At 48.5% G+C, this 23,776-nt stretch overlaps 1 protein-coding gene across 2 annotated transcripts; it reads left to right on the top strand.

Moving 5' to 3' along the window:
• Positions 1-381: 381 nt before the first annotated feature.
• PHF19 (PHD finger protein 19) lies at positions 382-23,314 on the top strand. 2 transcript variants are annotated; one of them, XM_006890689.1, is made up of 15 exons: positions 382-624; positions 3,275-3,475; positions 3,913-3,994; positions 9,509-9,604; positions 10,112-10,212; positions 11,029-11,177; positions 14,278-14,373; positions 15,142-15,210; positions 15,390-15,510; positions 18,256-18,323; positions 19,435-19,596; positions 20,167-20,254; positions 21,010-21,095; positions 22,194-22,289; positions 22,972-23,314. In XM_006890689.1, exons 2-15 carry the CDS (start codon positions 3,290-3,292, stop codon positions 23,312-23,314), a joined length of 1,743 nt encoding a protein of 580 aa, XP_006890751.1. In that variant the 5' UTR covers positions 382-624; positions 3,275-3,289. The 2 variants fall into 2 exon arrangements, with proteins under 2 accessions (XP_006890751.1, XP_006890752.1); XM_006890690.1 differs by lacking the exons at positions 11,029-11,177; positions 14,278-14,373; positions 15,142-15,210; ... (5 more) ...; positions 22,194-22,289; positions 22,972-23,314 and having other exon boundaries at positions 10,126-10,324.
• The last annotated feature ends 462 nt before the right edge of the window (positions 23,315-23,776 follow it).

Consider the following 23,776-nt stretch of genomic DNA (forward strand, 5'->3'; position numbering starts at 1 on the left):
AGCCTGCGCCTCCGCTGTGAGTCGTGTGTGCCCGCGCCAAGTGCCTGCACCTCCCTGCTGGGGCTGCTGCCAGCTGTATGTCTAAGCCCCGCGCGCAGAGCCGGCTGTGTCTCCCAGACAAGTATATGGGCCGTGTGCGCTGGGTCGTGCGTCCGTGTGGGTCGTGGCGCGGACAGCACGTCTTCGTATGTGTCCCAGCTGCGCGCCTGTCTGTCAGCGTGTCCGCGGTGGTCGCTGAGGATACGTGCCCGTGCCGGGCGGGGACCCGGGCAGGGCACTGGGGCGGCACTGCGGGCCCGGGGCCGCGGGCTCCAATGGCGAGGCCGCCGCGGGCCCCAGCTAATTACATAAGCGGGACGTCAATAATTCGCGGGAAAACGCGAAAAAGATGGCGCCCCGCGCCTAGGGGGCCCCTTCCTGAGCGCCCCGGCCCCTCCCTCCTCCTCCTCCCCCATCCTCCCTGCGGCGCCCCCGCCCCGCCCCGCCCCCGCCAAGACCCCGACCCCCGGCCCCACGGGCGGACACTCGGCCAGGCAGCCGCGGGCCGAGCGCAGCCGCCTCCGCCGCCGCCGATGCTCCGGGTGGCCAGACTCCAAGTGGGACCGGCAGACACGCAGCCTCGCGGTAAGTTCCGCGCTGCAGGCGGCCGGGCCGGGTTAGGGGACTCCCCGCCACCCTCTTCTTCCCTTCCACACTTCACTCTGTTTTGGATATCTTGAACTTTGGCGGGGCCAGCGCCGCGCGGGGGTTGGAATCCTGCCGAGCTGTGCGCCTGGGGGATGGGAACGGAATAGTGCCTGCGAGGCAGCGGGAGCTCTGCAGGGCCCAGGACCGGGGGAAGACACCCTGACAGGTCGCTAGTCTCTTACTCCAAACCTTTACTTTTCTCTGTTTTGGGGGACAGTCTAGGGTGTTTGAGATTTTACTCAGGTCCGAAGTCAGGCTGAAGCAGGATTGGGATAAGAGAAGACTTGGCATCAGGGGGACTGAAGAGCCGAGCACATGAATCCGATGGGGCACTTCTGTGGGCTTGCATTCTTTTTTTTTTTTTTTCCTTCCTAAACACCCTTTTTTAAAAGCCAACGGCCTCGGCCACCCCTGGAGAGGCCCCGGCGCATGAATCATCCACGCTTCCTGCCCCCGCCCGGCCCCGCGCTCCGGTGCCGCGGATTTGAACTGGACGCGGACTGGAACCCGCAAAACAGGCATTTCTTTGCAGATGAGTTTGAATTAGCCAATCACAGCCCGCGGGGGCCCGCTTCGGGAGGATGGAGGCGGGGTGGGGGCCGCCACCCGGGGGCCCCCGCCTGGTCACGGGGGGCGCGACGGCCCGGCCCCCTCCCAGCCGCGCAGCGAGGGAGGAAGTGTCAGTTTGTGAACCTGCAGCGGCCCAGCCTGTCCGATGGGGACCTGCAGAGCCAGAGGAGCCAGGTGGCCAGGGAGGGCAGGAGTTCCACCCGATTCTCTACTCGGTGTCTGTGCACTCTGCCCTGGAGCTAAGAGAAGTAGGGCGGGGGTGTGGTGGGGTAATGGTGTGGAGAGCTGACTGTGCTGGCTGGGGCCCCAAGCCCCTAACAGTACCCTGCTCAGCTCAGGGCCCCTCAGCCATCATCCCACCTGCACATGCACACACTCAGGTTCTCTAAACAAATGTATTAGTTTCATATACTCATTGACTGATCTTGTGCCTTCTCACTCAAGTACCCACAAATGGAAACACACAGGACTCTCACCGTGGACATAAAATCATAACATCAGGTGCCCAGTGCCATGGCAGGGTGGGGTCGGGCATCAGTGTGGCGTGTGCAGCAAACACAGCAAGGCTGTGTCTGGCTGGAGGGGAGTGTGTGTAGAGGGGTGTGGGACCAGGTGAGCTGTTATGAAGGGCTTTGAGCTATAGATAAAAACCATTGGACCTTGCTCAGAAAGCTTTGGAAGTGACCACGGAAGGTTTTTCCAGAAAGGAACTTTAAGAAAATGGAATTGGTGGCCCTTTGAAAGAGTCTAGTGGGGAGGCAGCAAAGCAAGGAGTGGCCTGTTTCATACCTGGCACCTTCCTGCATGCCAGGTGTCTCTCAGTAAGTGAGCACAAGACTTAGAAAACAGTTATTGCATGGCCCCAGTAAAAGAGGTCTGAACTTAGAAACTCAGAGGAATGGAAAATTTGGGGAGTCATGAGGTAAGGATGAAATTGGCCACTGTGGCAGCTCATTTTTTGGAGCTGCCTCTGAGTCCCGGGAACCATGGCTAGTTCCATTAGGAAGAAAGAGAACAGTGGAGGAGCAGTGCATTAAGAGACAGGAGAGGGTGGCATGAGACTGACTGAACGACTTGGAGCATATTTGTATCTGGGTAAAAGAAGAATCAAGTTTAAACGTCCCAGAATTAGTTTCCATTAAATCATTCCATAATTGAAAACAGAAAGGGGGATTACAAAAGACACAGATGGCCTAGCCTATACCAGTTCCCAAGCCACCCAGGAGTTTCCCTTTCTAGGTGACTTTTCCCTCATCAGACCTCAGGGTAGGATATAGTGTAGACTCATGGCTGACACTCTAGTGTGTTTTCAGAGGCAAATCACAGGAGAGGGAGCTTGCCCATCTTTCTTCTACAGAGCGGCTGGTGGATTTGAACCTAGTGCCCTTGGGTTGGAAGCACAAGTCCTTATCACTAGGCCAAATCCACCCAGCAAATGAGAAGTTGTTTGCTCAAAGGATAAAGCATCAGACAGACTCTGCAGTTCAAGTCCCTTTGCTATGTATTAGGTGAACGATGTTCTTTTAGGAAGTTGCATGGTATGGGGATATAAGTGGGTGTCCCTTTGGTAGAGTAGTGATTGACTCATTTGATTGCTAATGAAAAGGTCAGCAGTTCAAACCCTACAACTGTACTATTGAGAAAAATATGGAGTCTGCTTCTGCAAAATTTACAATGCTGTGGAGCAGTTGTACTCTGTTTTATAAGCCTGCTATGAGTTAGGACCAACTTAACAGCTACTGGTATGTTCTTGTGGAAAGAGAGCAATGCCTAGAACCTGACTATGAACCGTGTCTCCGCTTTTAACCACTGGCCACTTCCCCTTAAAAACCCTTTTCTCCATCTGTAAAGTGCAAATAACGAAATCTCTTGCCATGTTAACATCAGGACTCAGTAAATTAATAAACATGTCTGGCACACGACACAATTTGCATATATGTTTGCTTCCTTCCTTTCCCTGCTAGCCCTTCTGGAACATTAAGCAAGGGGTCAAAACCCTGTTCTCTTTCTCTCCCAGTGTCAGTAGAAGCTGATGGACAATCGCGCTCTGGACCCAGGAACTCGGGACTCCTATGGTGCCGCCAGCCACCACCCCAACAAGGGGGCCCTGGAGAAGGCCAGAAACAACTTCAAAGACCTGATGTCCAAACTGACAGAGGGCCAGTATGTGCTGTGCCGGTGGACAGACGGGCTGTATTACCTTGGGAAGATCAAGAGGGTAAACGTTTCTTCCTTGTCCCTTTTCTCAGCTTAGCGTCTTTCTTCTCAAACCCTGACCTTGTCCCTCATACTTGAAAGCTGAGGGTGGAAAGAGACAGTGCCTTGCTTTGCAAGCACCATCCTTAGTTACCACATTATGAAGTCAGTTCTTTTAAAAAGTGCTTTGAGAGCCTATGCAAATAATCCGTTTGGACAGAGGAGCACCGATAACCATCTGGCCTATTCTGTCCTTGGCATTCCCACCACGTTGTTCCTGCTGGTACATTTCCAGGGACAGGGTGCATACTGCCGCCCAGAAGCTGCTACCCTCCTACGCTAGCTCTGCCTTCTAGAACACCAGCAGTGGGTCTAATCCAGCTCTCTGGGGAAGTTCCTGTTCCAGGTTGGCTTCTCCTCAGCACTTTTTCACTTTGCACCTTCCTGCCTGTGCCCCAGGTCAGCAGTTCTAAGCAAAGCTGCCTTGTGACTTTCGAAGATAATTCCAAATACTGGGTCCTGTGGAAGGACATACAGCATGGTGAGTGTTCCAAAGATTTGGGGTGTCCACACCCTCCTCAGGTCCTCTCTCCTCCCTCGCCTCCATTTTCCCCTTTCTCTCCTTTCATCTCCTATTCTTAACCTCTGGCCTTATCTGTGAACACCTTAATCCCACTGTAGATATTGATCATATTACCACTTGTACATTTATGTAGAAAGGCACTATAGCTGTCTTCCAGTCTTAAACAGGAAACAGGACAAATGGGTAGATGGGTAAGTGGCTTGGGGAGGTGCTGGGACTGGTTTTCAGGCCTTTGTTCACTTTCTTGCTGGACTTGATCTCCTCCTATACAAAGCTCTATTTCATTAGAGGTTAGGAATGGAGGGGGGCCTAGGCAATAAGGATTATCACCTCTATATGCGAGCCAGTGTCCACTAGCATCATATGAAGAAGATTGCTAGAGGCAGCCTTGTTGGTGGGGCAAAAGTTGTGGGAATGGAGGAAAACACAGATGGAACAGACACACCTGAGATAGCATTGGACCAGCTTTCAGGGTTGAAGGAAAGCTGGCCTGGAACCGGCCCCTTTGACACCAGGATTCCTGAAAGTTTTCATCTAGTTATGTATAGATCATTCCTCACCACTCCTTATTCAACTAACAACCCTGATATTTGCCATATTCAAAGCCCTGTGGAGATACAGAATGAAATAGATAGCATTCTGTTCTTAGGAAACTAACATTCTCTTACAAAGATGGAAAAGGAAAGGCATTCTCACCACCTTTCTCTTTTCTCATGAATGTGGCAGACATCATTAATCAATTATAACACTTGCGTTTTCAATACAGCACTTAAAACAACTACTACCAATCAGTCAGGGAGGCTGATACCATAACCGTTAAGAGTTTGGCTGCTGATGGAAAGGTTAGCAGCTTGAACCTGCCCAGCAGTACTGCATAAGAAAGACCTGGAAATCTATTCCTATAAATATTTCAGCCTAGAAAAAGCTATGGGACAGTTCTATTCTACACCCAGTTCTATTCTACTACACCCAACAGTTCCACTGCACTTAACAGTAAATACAACGAATCAGACTTGGCATGAGGGAAGGACGCAGTTTGCTGTTTACACTGTAGTATAGAGAAGAGGCAGGTTTTAGGGTCAGATATACTGCGGACTGAATTCTAGCCCTGCCACTTAACTAGCTGTGTGTTGTTGGCAAGTTAATGAACTGGTCTGAGTCTCAGTTTATTCATCTTTCAAAGAGAGTTAAGGAATGAATGCTGGCTTCACACAGCAGTTGTGAGGATTAAATGAGCTAATCCATATACTTATCTTAAAATACTTATCTTAGTGCTGTTACTACCATTAATAGTAATGATGGGGTGGGGTTGTGTATTGTCAGAACCAACGTATAGCTGACCCTCCAAGCGGGTTTTCAGAGGCAGGAGGAGATTCCCAATCCTTTTCCAGCAAAGCAGCTGGTGGATTCAAACTGCATGCCTTTGGGATTGCAGTGCCGAAAAACTGTTCAAAAGCTTTTTAGAAGGTTTCTTCTCCAAGCCTCTTTCACTGCAAACTTATACAAAGATCCCAAATCCTAAGGATTTCTCTCCTTCTCTGAAAACATATCAAATCAGCTGGAGGACAAAGACAGGTAGCCTTAGCCAAACTGTGTAGTAGGCCCATTATGTGCCAGGTACTGTGGAGATGCTGTGGTGCTCAGCTGGAGAACGGCTCTTTTCTGTAGCCAAATGGCTGCTTCTTATGATATGAGCAGAACTTTTTAGCACCTTCCAAGATGAGAGTTTAAGACTGGGCTCAGTTTAGTAAATGATCCATCACTTCATGAAGCCAGTGAGGTCTTACTAAGACCCTCTGTGAGAACCACCTTCCTAGAGTCAAATTCAGGAATAAGGTAAGCTGTCTGCCTGACAATTTATCCCACAAACATATCTTAAGCACTTGTCTGTGCCACAGACTATATGAAACCCTAGAAATACAGAGATGATGAAATACCATTTCTGTTCCCCTAAAACTGTCAGTCTGCTAGGGGAAAAACACATCAGAATCTCTCTAATTTGTCCATGCAAACCTCATATTTAATCTTCAACACTAACAAAAATAGCCTAGACAGAAACTGAATGTATATCACCATGTTTAACCTATGGAAATAGCCAAATACTATGTGTAGACTTTATGTTGATCTTGATTCAAAAGAACAAACCATTAAAATATTAAGACATTTATATTTAAGTGATAACTGGAAACATGAACCAGACAAAATTACTTTATGATATTAAGAAATTATCATCACAGAACAGAACAGAATTTCAGTACTCATGGAATCTAAAGTTTCTGGGGTCATTGAAGCTGGCTGAACCCTAAAACTATTTATAGACCTGAGATAATCTTTAAACCATAAGTATCCCCTAGTGTATTCTTCAAATATAACAGAAGTAAATAAATTCTGTGTTTAGCATTGTGCTCTTACAAAGGATTAATCTGTATAGTAACCAATAAATAAGCAGCAAATGGTAGCTTTAAAAAATTCCTTTAAAGAAACTTCATGTTAATGGGGAGAAAGAGTATGGTAAAGGAATATGACCATGGTGGTTTAACCTGAAGACCATAATCAGTGTATTGACTTATATGTAGAAATTGTTGAATTTATTGGGGCAGAGAAAGAGGCTATTTCTACACTCACTATTCTACCCATGAGCACTCAGAATGGTTTCTAGCCTGACAATCCTGGTACAAAAGAAAAGAAGTTGTTGAATTTGTATATGTTTCGCTATGTATCCTAAATAAATAAAATTATTTAAAAAAAAATAATAACCACAAAAACACCCAGAAATTACTGTTAACATCTTAGATGTGATACAAGTCCTAAGTGTGGGTGGTTGTTTTTTTAAAAGAGCCCTGGTATTTTGAGATCCATATGGAAAAATATATCGATTTTCTATGAGAAAAGCATTAGGTATCTGGCACTTGATTAATAGGAATGAGACAATAAGTTAAGGACAAGATTAGCTATGTTGTTGTTGTTGTTATATGCCATCGAGTCGTTTGCGACTCATAGTGACCCTATGTACAACAGCCCTAAACCTTGCTCTATCCTGTGCCAATCGCATTGCCTCTGACATACCCATCCGATTACCCCAGTCACTGAATCAATCCACCTCATAGACGGTCTTCCCCTCCTGCGCTGTTCTTCTACCCTACCAAGCATGATGTCCCTCTCCAAGGACCTGTCTATCCTTACAACATGTCCAAAGTATGTCAGACGAAGCCCCAGAATCCTTGCCTCCAAGGAGTAGCCTGGTTTAACCCTCTCTAGAATGAATCTGTTTTCTTGGCAGTCCATGGTACATTCAATACTTTTCTCCAGCACCACAGCTCAAAGGTGTCAATTCTACTTCTATCCTCCCTAGTCATTGTCCAACTCTCTGATGCATAACAAGTGATTGCAAAAACCATGTCCTGTATCAGGTGGACCTTAGTCTCCAGAGAGACACCGTTGCTCTTGAGTACTTTAGAGAAGTCCCTAACAGCAGACTTTCCCATCGCAATACATTTTTTTATTTCCTGGCTGCTGGTACCAAGAGTGTTGACCGTGGATCCGAGCAAACTGAAGTTGTGAACAATCTCAGTTCTCTTCACCATCCATCCTGATGCTACCGATTGGTCCAGTGGTGAGAATCTTTGTCTTCTTGACACTGAGCCTCAGTCCATACTGAAGGCTGCAGTCCTTGACCCTCTGCAGTAAGTGCATGTGGTCCTCCTCAGTTTCAGTGAGCAGGGTTGTGTCATCTGCATAACTCAGATTGTTGATAGATCTTCCACCAATCCTAACGCCACGCTTCTCCTCACAGAGCCCAGTCTCTCGGATAATCTGCTCTGCATACAGGTTGAAAAGGTATGGAGATAGGACACATCCCTGGCATACACCCTTCCCAATTTTGAACCATGCAGTGTTGCCCTGCTCTGTTCTGATGACTGCCTCTTGGTCCAAGTATAGGTTTCGCATTAGCATAATTAAATGTTCTGGGATTCCCATTCTTCTCAGAGTCAGCCACAATTTGTTATGATCCACACAGTTAAATGCCTTTGCATAATCAATGAAACACAGATAGACATTCTTCTGGTATTCTCTGCTTTCAGCTAAGATCCATCTGACATCAGCTACAATATCCCAAGTACCATGACCCCTTCTAAACCTAGCCTGGACTTCTGGCCGTTCTCTGCTGATGTACTGTTCCAGTCGTTTTTGGATAATCTTCAGTAGAATCTTGCTTGCATGTGAAATATTTTCCACACTCAATTGGGTCACCCTTCTTTGGGATGGGAACAAATATAGATCTCTTCCAGTCAGTTGGCCAAGTGGTTGTTCTCCAGATTTCTTGACAAAACTTGGTGAGCACATCCAGGGTAGCATCTGTTAGCTGAAATATGTCAGTTGGTATACCATCTATTCCTGGGGCCTTATTTTTTGCTATTTCCTTCAAAGCAGCTTGAACTTCTTCCTTCATCACCATAGGCTCTTGCTCAAATGTTATTTCATTAAATTCTTCTGTATCTGCCAATTCCTTTTGATACAATGACTCAGTATATTCCTTCCATCTTCTTTTGATACCTCTTGGATCACTTAACATTCTACCTAAAGCATTAGCTATAAGTTCATAATTATTAATGAGAACACAGAGTTTCATGATAATATTCTGTCTACTGCAGGCATACCTTGTTGGTTTTAGATATTGAAGTTCTTGGCATGTCTGTGTTCAGCAATAAGTCTATTGGTGTCATTTTTCTATCAGTATTTATTAGCTTCATGATCATGTATCACATCATATCTCAATATTTTAGGTTTTTTCATAATAATGTTGCACATTTAAAAAATTTTAACATAATAAATTTGTATTTATTCACTTGAACCAAAGTAAATGAAAATAACAAATTAGTAGTAAGTTACAGTGTAGTATAAACACAACTTTTTAAAAGAGTTAATGTAAGCATAATTTATATGCACTGGGAGAAAATTTGAAATGGTTTTGAATCAAATTCATCATAATTTTGAGCCATGCCTGTCTTGTGTATAAACTTTAATCTTCACATTGTAAACATAAAATATTTCACATTTTAAAAAGCTCCCTGTTTACAAAACAATTTAGGCAGGAGAGGCAGCATAATTTGGTAAAAGAACAAATAATTTTATGTCAGCAGGCATGGATTTGCATCCCAGCTCACCTACTTACTAGCTGTGGTTAGGTGCTCTCAACTACAACTCATAGCAACCCCAAGAACAACTATGAACCTTGCCCTGTCTTGCACCATCCTCTGACATGCTCACATTTGCTAACTAGAGGGGATTTAATCTCTCTGAGCCTATTTCCCAATCTTCATAATGAGGTAATAATGGTAATACTCTTCTCCAGTTGTGGTCAGAGAGATTTGACTAGGTGGCACGTGGCAGAAGATCATCACCTGAATTGTGAAATCAGAACTGTAAATGACCACTGAGGCAAATCTGAATTTAGAGGCTTCTCTCTTACAGCTGGTGTTCCAGGTGAGGAGCCCAAGTGCAACATCTGTCTAGGAAAGACATCGGGGCCTTCGAATGAGATCCTCATCTGTGGCAAGTGTGGCCTGGGTAAGTGGAATGAGCAGGACACTGAGAAGGCCCTGATCTTGGGCCCCTAACTGGTGCCTCCTGGGCACTGCTCCAGATTCTGAAGGCCTTAGTTGGTTGCTTATTTATGTTGCCTCTCCAGGATAATGGGGGTTCAGTCTCTGTGAGTAAGGATCCAGGGAAATTGCCCTTAGGGAAAGCAGGGGCCTCTGGAAATTAAAAAAATTGGAGTCTTCCTGGATGAACATGGAAGGGAGACTAGGGCTGAAGCCCAGAGCCAGGCCTTGGTGCCTCCTCTACTAAGGCACATGTGTTGTGTTGTTTTGTTTTGTTTTGTTTTGTTTTGAATCCCCTGCCTGGACACTTGCTTATCCACTTTGGTGGGCCTCACCAGCCATTCTCCCAACAGCTGGCAGGTAGAGTTTCTAGCATGTGCCAGGGCTCTCCCCAGCCCTGCCACCTTGGGCTGAATGACCTTGAGCTGCTGCTTCTTTGTGAGCACTCACCACCACTCCTTCTCTGCGGCAGGTTACCACCAGCAGTGCCATATCCCCATAGCAGGCAGCGCTGGCCAGCCCCTGCTCACACCCTGGTTCTGCCGACGCTGCATCTTCGCACTGGCTGTGCGGGTGAGCCCTCCATCCTTCCAGCCTCTGTTCTACCCCCTCTTCCCATCAGGAAGCCTAAAGATGCTTTGGGCTCAGAACCACAGAGACTGAGCTCTTAAAAGTAGAAGGGCCAGATCGGTGTACCCTTGAGCCTGTTCCCTCAGCTGTAATGCGGGCAAGAGTTTGGTGTCATATATAGACGACTTCCGATAAATAGCAACCTTCCTGTCGATTTAACTCATGGGGAAGGTCTGTGTGCTAGAGTAGAAGCGGGGGAACTGTTGCTGTTGAGGGTTTTCAGTGGCTGCTATTTGAGAAGTTGAAGGCCAAGGCACCTCTTTGGTCGACTCAGTACCAGCTATGCATGTTGCCCAGTTGCACTACCCAGGAACTCCTCTAATAAATGTTGTGTGCTGTTGAGTCAAAAGTGACTCATAGGCAACCCTTCATCCGGTTTTCAGAGACAGTTAATCTCAGAGGAGGAGATTGCCCATCCTTCTTCCTGAGAGCAGCAGGTGGATTTGAACCAGGTGTCTTGGGGATTGCAGTGCAGGTTCTTACCACTAGGCCACCAGAGCACTTTATTATTAAAAGAAAAAGTCTCTAAGTGCTTATACCTACTTCACAGTGGAAGTATTGTTGCTTTCACTATAACCTAGTTCTGTTCACTATTAATGGAGATCCTATTGTGATAGAACGATAGGTCTGGGATGGGTGAGGAAGTTTCTTACATTTCTCAGCTGTATGGGAATATCAGTTAGTCCCTCCAGGCCCTGACTAGCGTGTATGAGGCTTAGCTGAGACCCCGCAGGTGACACGCGCCCCCATCTCCCTCAGAAAGGCGGCGCGCTGAAGAAGGGGGCCATCGCCAGGACGCTGCAGGCCGTGAAGATGGTGCTATCTTACCAGCCCGAGGAGCTGGAGTGGGACTCGCCCCACAGAACTAACCAGCAGCAATGCTACTGCTACTGCGGCGGGCCTGGAGAGTAAGGCCAGGGCGACGGGTGGGAACAGGTTGGGGCAAGTCTGGAGGGGCGGGGCCAAGTTTGCATGTGGTCTGTGGTCCCGCAAGGGGGCTTCGGGGGTGGGGCCTGAGAGGATGTGGGCGGAACATACGGTGTGGGGTTCTGGTGTTGGCGTCCAGAGGTGTGTTCCCTTGGGGTCACCCCATGAGAAAGAAGTATTGAAGTTTGGTTTAGAGCCCAGATCCTCTCATGATGCCTGAATTCTGACTCACCACCTGCCCAACCTTGAACTCATCCAGTCTCAGAGCTCCAGCATCCCCAATGGTTTCCTGGTATATGGTGTTTTTTTGTTGTTGAGGTTGTCTGGTTTGTTTTAAATTTTAAAATTAATTGTACTCTCATGGTCTTCGCAATCACCTGTTATGCATCAGAGAGTTGGACAATGACCAAGGACGATAAAAGGAGAATTGATGCCTTTGAGCTGTGGTGCTGGAGAAGAGTATTGAGAATACCATGGACTGCTAGGAAAACAAAGAGATTCGTCCTGGAAAGGGTTAAACCGGGTGGCTCCTTGGAGGCAAGGATTCTGAGGCTCTGTCTAACATACTTTGGACATGTTGTGAGGAGAGACCGGTCCTTAGAGAGGGACATCATGCTTGGGAGGGTGGAGGGACAGCGCAGGAGAGGAAGGCCCTCTATGAGGTGGATTGATTCAGTGACTGGGATAATTGGGATGGGAGTGTCAGAGACAGTGCGATTGGCACAGGACAGAGCGGAGTTTAGGGCTGTTGTACATAGGGTCGCTATGAGTCGCAGGCGACTCGAAGGCACATAACAACAACAACAACAACAACTCATTCACTCTCCTTCAATTATTCCTATACATACTATGCAGCATTAAAGAACAACAAAGTATTCATATGGTGGTTTTGAGCAGGAATTAGAAAATTCCTATAAAGGCTTACTGAGGTTGTTAACAGTTTCCATTTGCTTGGCTCCGCAATCAACACTCTTGGTACTAACAGCCAGAAAATTAAAAGACAAATTGCATTGGGAAAATCTGCTGTCCAAGACCTCTCCAGAGTACTGAAGAGCAGTGGTGTCAGTCTGGAGACTAAGGTGCCCCTCAGCCAGGCTATGGTCTTCACAACTACTTGCTATGCATCAGAAAGCTGGACAATGAATGACTAGGGATTATAGAAGGAGAATTGATGTCTTTGAGCTGTGGGGCTGGAGAAGTGTATTGAATATACCGTGGACTGCTAGGAGAACAAGCAGGTTTGTCATGGAGAGGGTGAAATCAGGCTGAAATCCTTTGAGGGAAGGATTCTGAAGCTCCATCTGACATACCATGGGCATGTTTTAAGGAAGGACCAGTACTTGGATAGGGATATCTTGCTTGGGAGGATGGAGGGACAGTGTAGGAGGGGAAAACCCTGGATGAGACAGATTGGCTCAGTGACTGCGGTAGTGGGGGTGCATGTGTCAGAGATGATGAGGCTGGCACAGGATAGGGTTCAGAATTGTCCATAGATAGTGTCGCTATGAGTCAGTCGCAAGGGACTTGGCGGCACTTAACAACAAAGGCTTACAGTGCTTGGCACATGGTAAGCACTTAATAGCTATGAACTGTTAGTGGTGGTGGCACTGATGGATGGAATAGAAACCTTTTCATTTCAGAGCCAGTAAAACAAGATTTCTGGGGAGATACTAGGATACTTTATCCTAGAGATGTGGAAGCAGGAGCTGGGGATGCCATCCTCAGGGGATACTGTGAAAGGGGTTCTTGCTGTGGCTTGGGGTAGTGTGGTGAGTTTAATTCTTTGTTCGCTTCGGCTTCCATGGAGAAAGCGACTCCAAAAGCAAAACTCAAACTCATTGCGGTTGATTCAGTTCTGACTCATAGCTGACCCTCCTTCGGGTTTCCAAGACAGCAAATTACATAAGTGGAAGATGCCCGCACGTCAGCTGTTAGATTCAAACCACCAGAGAAGCGTGGCTTTTACCTCTACAGACTTGGCCACCAGAGCTCCCTATGGAGACAGATAAACCACAGGCAATTGAGTCTACACCAGGAAGTATGAGAGGAGCCACAGAAGTCAAGAGATTGGGGTCTCTCCCCTCACAAAACTAAGCCTTTGGGAACTTAGTTCTCTGACTCTCAGCCTCAAGCCCTGGTAATGAGACTGCTTGTAACCCATCTCCAGCTGGGCAAAGCATCTCTCTTAAAGGACACATGCTTGAGCCCATTAATCCTCTGTGGCTGTTGGGAGACCTAGGGAATAACAGATGGGGAAATATCTATGCAAACTTAGACAACAATAAAGTCGTGGTTTGAAAAGCTTAATGGGAAAATTAAAGATGACTGTCTAAAAAGGCATCTCCTAGGGACTCATAAAAAACAAACAAAAAGAACCCCAAACAAATCTAGGTCTAGGGAGCTCTGGTGGCAGAGTCCAAAGCATGTACTGCTGGCAAGCAGTGAGGACGGTAAAACCAGGAGCCCTGATGTCATAGCGGCTTGTTCCGCTGCTAATCCTCACCCTAGACGAGTCTGATGCAGGTGTCAGATGAGCACACCGACAATATGTGAGCAAAGTATTGACTATCATTAAGGACTTAGCTTTTGATTCTTCATTAATGTTTAATGAATTGTGGCTGAGTGGGCACAGTACCAAGAACCTCGTCAGAAAAAAAAGGTATGGTTTCTATGACAAAAAAGGCCTGAGCAAGCCTTTTCTGTCATTGAGGTTGGGGGAAGTGTGTGGGGTTCAGTTCAGAGATGGGAGCTCAACATGGCACACTGGTGAAAGAACATGCATGGGCTTTGAAGTTAGACAAGAATTTTAATCACTAACCGCCCTTACTTTCCGAGTGACTCTTTGAGCATGGCATTTGACTGCTGACTCATCTGTAATAAAGACACGGTGGCCAGTCTTTTACCAGAGAGTGAACTCAAATCAGATAGGAGCATCAGCCCACTCTCATCACCTCCCCAGACGCAGCCTGAGTACAAGATAAATGCAGGCTAGATCACCCCTGCTTTCCCCAGTGGAGGACACAGTCATGCTGGAAAGGTGGCTGAGACTCAGGCCCTGCCAACTAGCTTTTGTCTCTCTAGGTGGTACTTGCGGATGCTGCAGTGTTATCGGTGCAGACAGTGGTTCCATGAGGCCTGCACCCAGTGCCTCAATGAGCCCATGATGTTTGGAGATCGGTAGGTATTGGTACTAATCCAAGTGAGGACTACCTTAGAGGGTGAACCTGGGTCAGGGGGGGTGGCAGCAGCCACCTTTTCAGATTGCCTCCCAGATCGGTGTCTTTGCTGGTGTGCACATCAATGGGAGGCAGTGCAGGGTGGGGGAGGCCTCAGATGGGCAGTGTTTCAGGCTGCAGAATAAGAGGCAGGTTAGTTCTCCACTCGTCACTGAGTTGTAGAAGGCCCTAGACAAGTCTCCCCTCTCCCTAAATCCCAGTGTCTGGTTAGAGGGTTAGAAGGGAACAGTGACACTGGACTGCTTCAACCCCCCACCTCCCAGGATTGTTGTCAAAGCAAGTGGACAAATGGATCATTTGGGCTTCTAACCAAGGGGGCTAAGCCATTCTGACATTATGTGGGACATCTAAGTGGTATTTCATATTGTGTTTGCAAGTGTGTGTGTGTGTGTGTGTGTGTGTGTGTGTGTGTGTCTCACAGTGGGGAAGGGTGACCTCTGCAGGCCAGCCCAGTTCAGCTCACTCACCCTGAACTTGACCACAGCCCTGGTGGATGATGTATGGGGGAGGGATTTGGAAATGGGGAGTATTCCTTTATTTCTATCTTGCTCCTTTCTTATCCCCCTGCCTGCATTTCTCCAGGGTCACCAGTCCCAAGAGTGAGATTGCAGAGTATGGGAAGGCAAGCAGGGCGTGAGGGGTGAAAAGGCTGGAGTAGGGTGGGGTCAGAGGCCCTCCCACCACAGGGCCCCTCTCCACACACCTGCAGGTTCTACCTGTTCTTCTGTTCCGTGTGTAACCAAGGCCCAGAGTACATTGAGAGGCTGCCCCTGCGATGGTGAGATGGTGGGGCTTGGCTAAAATCCTCCCTTGCTCCCTCCCAGCCCCTCTCCTCTGAGATCTATTCCATTCCAGCCTCCTAGTCCCAGCCTAGCCCTGCCCATGAGCTGGGATCCAGGGCTCATCCCTACAGGTCAGGCTGCTGTCTCACTTGCTACATCCTCACCTTCCTGCCAGGGTGGATGTGGTTCATCTTGCCCTCTACAACCTGGGAGTGCAAAGCAAGAAGAAGTACTTTGACTTCGAAGAGATTCTGGCCTTTGTCAACCACCACTGGGAGCTCCTGCAGCTTGGCAAGGTATGCAGGGCCATGAGGCATCAGAGTGGCACAGGTGAGGCAGTTGAGCTCGATAGAATAGGGGTTCCCAGAATCATACATCTGGCTCTCTGAGCTCCTACTGCCTACAGGCTGGAGACAGAGACCCAGGGACAGGCAGCCCTTGCCCTCTTGCTGCTGTATCCATACCTTTGAACTCAATGCCCAGGAAGGGGCTTCTTGAGCCCAGATTTTGACAGTAGGCAGAATAGGCTCCTATCAACCCAGCTGCAGAGAATACACTGAGACCTGGTCAGAGCCTGGCTGGAGCCACGAAGTATTTGACCTACCTTGCATTACCTGGCTAACTGGAGTGGGCCCGCCACCTACTGGTCATACGCTGAATAGCAGATGTGCCTGAGGTGACCAGAAGCCTGTTGTGTGCCATCAAGTGGAATCTATTTATAGCTGACCCTCTAATGGGTTTTCAGAGGTAATTAAATCATAAGGGAGAAAATTGCACATCATTCTAGCAGGTTCCACCTGTGTGCCTTGGAATCACAGTGCAGTTTCTTACCGCTAGGCTGCCAGAAGCCTGGGAGCCACAAATCCAAGGAGTGACGTGGTAAACCAGGTTTTAAGGATCTCAGAAATGGAAAACTTGCCTGTCACAGTGATGGTTTGGGGACTCAGCAAGAGCTAGAGCCAGGACCTCACCATGCTGAGGTCAGGTCATCTCCCCTCTTCCTTAATGAGGGAAATTTGTTAGAATTCATTCCACCATATCCTCTATGCTGAAGGCTTCAACATCCTTCTTTGAGTGTTGTTGCTATTGTGTGGCGTTGAGTAGAAACCAACTCATAACTGACCCTCCAGTGGGTCTTCAGAGGCAGTAGATCGTATATGGAGATTGCACTTCCTTCTCCTATGAAGCAACTGGTAGATTTGAACTGTGTGCCTTGGAATTGCAGCACAGCTTCTTATCACAGAACTAAAAAGGAAAAAGTAATCTTTATATTTTGCAAAGGATTTTCATGTAATATTGACTGTCTGCTAATATATTAGGGAATTCAGAAGGTGTCATCATAGGGAGTGCGCTGCGGTTGAAGTCCACCAGCAGCTCCATGGGAGGCAATGGGCAGTCTCTTGTGCAGTTTATAGCTTCTGAAAACCTGCTGCTGAGGGGTCAGTTATGGCTCAGTTCTGACGTGATAGTGATAAGGGAGTGAATAATTCATAAAAATATGATGTATGTTTCTAAGAGAAAAATTGTAAAGCACCAAAAAGTGTAGGGAGACAAAGAAGAGAAAAACAACCATTCCTTCACAACTACTATTAATGTATAGATAATTTCTGTCCAGCCTCTCTTCAGTGCACATTGTTGCCTTTTATACGTTTTAGATTATACTGTATCTTGTTATTGTGTGCAGTTGAATCAGAACTAACCCATAGCTGACCCTCAGTAGGTTTTCAGAGGCAGTAATTTGCATGGAGGGCATTGCCCCTCTCTCTCAAGGAGCAAATGGTGGATTTGAAACATTTACCTTTGTGTTGGCAATATAGTCCTTTACCATTTTGCCACAGGAGGTAGGACTTTAAATATTTATCTTCATTTTATATCATACTTTCCCATATTATTAGTGTTTTCATAACATTTTATGTGGTTGCATTGCTTTCCACCAGTTTATTTCCTTCCTGGGAAACATTCCGATCACTCATCTCTCATTTGTCCCCTGTTGGAAACAGTGCTGCAGTGAGCATCATTGTACACAAAGCTTTATTCACATTTCACAATATGTCTAGATGGTAGTTTCCATGGAGTAGTAGTGAAAGGCATATATTATCCAGTACTGTCGAGTTGGAACTGACTCATAGCTGACCCTTCAGTAGGTTTTCAGAGACTGTAAATTACATGGGAGGAGGAGATTGCTTCTCTTTCCCCTACAGAGCAGCTGGTGGATTTGAACCATCTGCCTTTTGGTGATGGCACAATTCCTTACCCCCTAAGGTCAAAGGAATTGACACTTTTAACTAAAGTTCCTATACACTTAGGATGGGGAGCTCTGATAGCCTAGTGGTAAGAAGCTGCTCTGCAATTCCAAAGGCACTTGGTTCAAATTCACCAGCTGCGTGGTGAGAGAAGGATCGACAGTCCGCCTGTGTAATTAACTGGCTCTGGAAACCGTCTGGAGCATCAGCTTTGGGTCAGTTCTGACTCAACAGCACACAACAACAACATACATTTAAGACAAGGAGCTCTGGTGGCCTAACAGAAAGAAATTGCACTGCTGAGCGAAAGGCATGTGATTCAAATCCACCAGCTGCTCCTGGGGACAAGGATAGTTCTCCTGTGCGACTTCCTGCCTTTGAAAACCCACTTGCAGGCACACACCGACAACATACATTTAAGTGCAGGGAGCTCCGGTGGCCTAATCCACAGGGAATTGCACTACTAACCCAGAGGTGGAGACTCTCTTACAGGTCGCATGTGCCATCTCCTATGAGGGAAAGATGTGCCATCTCCAGCCTCGAAAAACTCACCGGAGGGTCAGCTATGAGTCAGTTTTGACTCAACAGCAGTGAATTTTACACATTTAAGATGAGAGTAACTGTTTCCTTTGCACTTAGAGAAACAAGTTGAGATGTGCAAGGACTTGTGATAGGCCATAGAAATGTCAGTCACCTGCAAGACTCAGTAGTAATTGAGAGATAGAGGGGATGGGGGTGGGGCTGCCCTCGATGCCATGTGCCTGAATCTGGCTGACCTCCTAGCCTGCTTTCCCTTAGCTCACCAGCACCCCTGTGATGGACCGAGGACCTCATCTGCTCAACGCTCTCAACAGTTACAAAAGCCGGTGCGTGCAGGGAGGGTGAAATTTCAGTCTGAGGGTACTTCCTGTCTCAGAGCCTTTGTCCACGCTCTGTTCCCTCCCTGCATGCCCCCCCTTCCTTTTTGATGATATAGATCCTTCTCAAGGTGTCAGGTTGGGGGTGGGCACCATACATCTCTTCCAGAGCCTCCTCCCCTGACCACCCCGCAGCCTGGCACATTTGGATACCGACTCCATACTGGGACCCTTCCTGCTCTAGCCATTTTTTTTTTATCCTGGCCTGGGCACTGAGGAATTGATTTTTTGTTTCTAGATGGGCTCACGCCTCTTCCCTTGTCTCCCACCCTGTCACTTCTGAGTTCTCAGAACACTCAGCTGACTCCCTACAGCTCTCACTACCACCACAAAGGCTTCCCTGCCTCCTGGCATTAAAGGTCCTTTGTGATGCCAGTGCCCTGTGGCTTTGTTCATTCTGGGTACCATCCATACCGAGCCTCTTTTTTTCCTATCTGTGCACTTTTGATCATACTCATCCCTCTGCCTTGGATGCTTTTCAGCTTCTTTTATTCAGTCATTCCATCAACATATATTGAATATTGTCAAGCCAAGTGCTGGGTTTGGAGAACCAGTGGAGGGGATGAATAAGTAAGATGAGGCCCTTGTTTCTGTGAAACATTCCTAGACTCCCTTGGCCCGAATTAAGCGCTCCTTCTTCTTTTCCATGGTTTGAGGCCCAGATATAGCCTTTTTCTTGAATGCATGAGCCAACTGCCTTTCCAGTGGGCAGTGAGTCACTGCTCCCAGGGGAGCTCAGCCAGGGTCAGAAAGCTAAGGCCCCAGGAGGGCTTTTTGTCTTCCTGGGGAGACCAGAATTATGTAGACCAGAAGGGAGTTCTGCTGCTGGAGGAGGGAGAGGTGCAGCAAGAACCACGTGTGTAGGAGGGAGGGCGGAGGGAGCTGCCAGCCCCAGTCCCAGTTCCCACCTGAAACCTTGAGGAAATGGGTCTTAGGAGGCCATTCTGGATTTTCACTTTGGGTCCAGGGAGCCAAAGAGGATGGTTTCATTAGTCTCACTCACCAAGAGGCTGCACTGACAGACTCCAGGACTTGCTGTCTCCCTTGCCTCCCCACCCAGGTTCCTCTGTGGCAAAGAGATCAAGAAGAAGAAATGCATCTTCCGCCTGCGCATCCGCGTCCCTCCCAACCCCCCCGGGAAGCTGCTGCCTGACAAGCGGCTGGTACCCAGTGAGAATGGTGCCTCCTCTGAGCTGCGCAAGAGAGGGAAGAGCAAGTCAGGGTCAGTGCCCAGGGACCCAGGAGCAAGGGCCTCCACTGAACTTGGTTTCTGGGTTCCTAGTTCCCAGCTCCGCTGGATGGGCTGTGAGGGTATAGCGGCATCCAAGGAAGTAGGAAGGTCCATGTCCAGCTGGTTCTGGTCCTGAGGCTAGATTGTGGCACAGCCAGGACTTGAACTTAGATCCCCACCACCATCCCCTCATTACCTCCTTCAGCGATAAAGCCACACAATGGCATCATCTTGCTAGACTAGGGGGAGGAGAGATTAAGGGAAAATCAGAACGTGTAAAGGGTCCTCGTTGCTCTTCTGACTGAGCCAGGCACTCTCATCCTGGGACGGGGGGGGGTGTTGGCAGGGCATCTGGATACGTGTGCCTGGGGAGACATCTTCCTTTCTGACCCCAAGCCCTACTCCACACCTGCTGACCGAGGAGACACCCCCCAACTCTCCTTGTGAAGGTGCTGGGGTTGCCAGAGCCCATCCCCTCCCAGATGTGACCCCCCCCCAAGTAATTCCTGTCCCCATCAACAGGCTCTGACCAAGCCCCCCCTCCTGTTTCTATTTCCACAGTTTGTTGCCTCATGAATCCCAGCAGCAGAAAAGGCGAGTTTATAGAAGAAAAAGATCAAAGTTTTTGCTGGAAGATGCTATTCCCAGTGTTAGTTTCCTGTTTTCTTTCTTTCCACCTTCACCCAGCAGGATCAACACTTAGTAGAGATCTCTCTTTGGAGCAATAAATCTCCCAGCCCCAGGGATTCTCCCACCAACATTAAAGGAGAACCTAGCTCCTAGTACTAGCAGCAAAGGAAAGGAAAGCCATGACTCCTGCACCTTCCCAAGTTACTCTAAGAACCCAAAGGGGTGGACAAAGGCAGAGAATGTCCTTGATCCTACTGTCCAGATGGGGAAACTAAGTGCCAAGGAGAGGCAGGGACTTCCAGAGGTCACACATCAAGGCTGGAACCCAGGGCCTGAGAAGACTCACTCTTTACCTCCATCTTTATTGACCCTATTTCCCCTAGAGAATAAAATCAAAAAACTTACAATCCACCCAACGCTTTACAAGACACTTCAACCATTATTTAATTTGTGTTTCCTGCCACCTCTAAGAGTGAAGCAAGGCAGGGGCTGTGCTCCTACTTATGGCTGAGGAATGTGAGGGCCAGAGAGGTAATTGGCAGAGTTGCTAGAAAACAGCCAGGAATAGAAGCAGGGTCTCTTGGCTCCCTGCTCAAGACTTAGAGTGAGGAGGAGGTGACTGGTTTCCTTATTCTAGGGAGGGTCTAGCCCTCAGAAGTCCTGGCAGGACCAGCAGGCAAGCTGTGTGGCCTTCAGCTGGGGAGAAGGGGTGCTCGTGGGAGGTGGGTTGGATGCTCCCTGCCTGAACCTCCCCCCTCTGCCCTCTGTGCACAGAGTGACTTCACTTCGGCCTGGAGCACCAACCACCACCTGGCCAGCATATTTGACTTCACACTGGATGAAATTCAGAGTTTAAAAAGGTAATGATACAGGACTTAAGAGGAAAGGTCTGCTCTGAGAATGAGTTGGAGCCCAGTGAAGAGACTACCACCATTCCTTCAATAGATTCCCGAAGAGGGGTGGTGCAGCAGAGAAACTTCTGAGGAAGTAGGAGCTCCCTGAGGGTCATTCTAGAATCCTGAGTGAGTGTGGTCCGCAGTGTATGGGGCTGCCTCTCGTGGAAGTGTGCCCAGGGCTCCGGTGGGACAACCCCTCTGGTGCCCTCCCAAGCTCTTTGATTTCCTTTCCTGCCTTTCCTTACCTTACACCAAAATTTCAGGGGTTACTCCTGTGCTCTGTGTTGTTTTGACGTTTCCATCTCCTTGCTCTTGTTGTATTTCCCTGCCTGGAATATCCTTGTCCTCCCTTGGGACACCCCACCTATGTGAAAACTCCTCAACATGCTGCTTCTTCCAGGAAGCCTTTGATAACCTTTCTAAGGTTATTCTGGATGTATTTGTATGTATCTTCCTAGCACCCTGGGCTGACCACATTGTGCCACGATAATGTACTGACATCATCTCCGCTGGGCACTGTGAATACTCAAGGGGAGGGAATGGAGCAGCTATTTCATTCCCCAAGTTAAAGGTCACCAGTGCTTTGCTGAAGGCATGGAGGAGATGGGGGCTGGAGAGTCAGATCTGAGCCCCTGCCCTGCTTACCAGTTACTAGCTGTGACCTTAGTTAGCTTCATTCTTCAATCCCTCTGCACTTGTTTCCACATGGCTTTTGTGAGGCCTAAACAAGACACTGCAAATGAAAGGACTTTGATCTGAGTAGTACTGCCTGAGTGTTGGGACGGTGCTTCTCATCATCTTTGACTATTGTCACAGTGTTCAAGGAAAGCTTTGTCTCCTTGGACTTTGAAGGCTAGATGCAAACTGGACAGGCAGGGAGGAGGCACCTGCAGATGGGATGGTGAGAAGATGCTCAGGAGTGGGAAGACAGAACTTCCCTGAGACGAAGGATACATGGCAAGAGGGGCAGAGAGATGGCTGGGGAGGCCTGTGGGGGTCCTGAGGGCCAGGACTTTGCTGGGCTGGGTAAAGGATAGGCCTACATTCTCCTCTCTCTCGCAGTGCCAGCTCAGGCCAGACCTTCTTCTCAGATGTGGACTCCACATATGCTGCCAGCACTTCTGGCTCCGCCTCCACCAGCCTCTCCTATGACTCCAGGTAAGCTTCCCAGGGTCCTGGCCTGGAGGTTGTGCAACCTCTCCACCTCCTACTTCAGCCACACTCTGGTTCTTCTGTGTACCTGGGTCTCGGCCTAGGCGTCAGGCCTTCTGTGACTATGTGAGCCTGGCTCTTGGACCCACTGGGGCATCCAGGATACTGCAGTTTCTTCCCTTTAAGAATGCTGCACAGGGTTGTGTGACATCCCTTGTTGGGAGGTTCCATTTTTCAGGATGTCTGGCCAGTGGTTCTTTTATTTCTGGGGCTCTTGACCTGTCTTGGACCTTGTCCTGATTTTGCATGTCTAGGTCTCTGACTGCAGAGCTCCTTGACCTTGATTCTGGGCTGTCTGAGTCTAGTGTCTCTCAGGAAGCCATTTAGCTGGGGTCTTGAGAGAAGTAGAGACAGAAATCCCTGAAGAGTAAAGGGAGAGGCGAGGCTGCAAGGCACACATAGGAGTTTCTTATTGACTTGAAGGCCTCTTTAATGATACCTGAGGCCCTTCCACTTTCGAGCTGGTTTCTCCTGTTAGCCTGTCTCCCTCCTCCCAGAGCTATCATACACACCTAGTGAGGTGACCCAAGCCCGGGACCTGGTACCCACAGTCGTGCTTAGGGAGAAGTTGGTGTTATGATCATCCCACTTCATTTCCACCATCTTCCTCTCCCCGCTCTTGGTACAGACGGACAGTGGGCAGCCGCAAGAGGAAGCTGGCAGCCAAAGTATACATGCCACTGCAGGCAAAGAGGCGGGCAGCCGAGCTGGGTGGGCACTGCCCCTCAGACGACAGTGCAGAGGGGGCTTCAGGCCCTGACCGGCCAGATGAAGGCATCGACAGCCACACGTTCGAGAGCATCAGCGAAGATGACTCATCCTTATCCCACCTCAAGTCATCTATCACCAATTACTTTGGTGCAGCGGGGCGGTTGGCCTGTGGGGAGAAATACCAGGTGCTGGCTCGGAGGGTCACACCAGAGGGCAAGGTGCAGTACTTAGTGGAGTGGGAAGGGACCACCCCTTACTGAACAGCCCTCCAGGATTTTCAGGAGTCTGGGGGACCAGAGGAGAGACAGCGGAAGCTGCAGCCTCCCTATCTCTCCAGGCTGCAGTGAAGGGGAAAGCAGGCCTGAGCTGCGAGTCCCTGACTAATGGCCTGGCCTCCTGGCCTGCCCACAGCTTAGAGGCTCTGCTGGGCCCAGGCCTTTGCCTCTCTGCTATGCTCATTTTGCTCTCGGACCTCTTCAGGCTCTGAGGTCCCGCTGTCTACTTCTCAGTGTCACCGCATCTTGACTGTAGCCCCTCAGACTCCTGTTTCTGTACCTCTGAATCCACACTCCCATGGCTCTGTGACTAACTCCTGAGGCCTGAATCTTTTTATCCCCAGTCCTCCACAATCTTCACCTCTTACCCCCGGGGGTATGTAGTATGTGCTTACACACCCTACTCATGCACATCTCTTCTTCCTTTGGGTGCCCTTCACATGGGAC

The sequence above is a fragment of the Elephantulus edwardii genome, unplaced genomic scaffold (assembly GCF_000299155.1).
Source record: "Elephantulus edwardii isolate Elephantulus edwardi_28Jun2011 unplaced genomic scaffold, EleEdw1.0 scaffold00092, whole genome shotgun sequence".
In the NCBI taxonomy this organism is placed as follows: domain Eukaryota; kingdom Metazoa; phylum Chordata; class Mammalia; order Macroscelidea; family Macroscelididae; genus Elephantulus; species Elephantulus edwardii.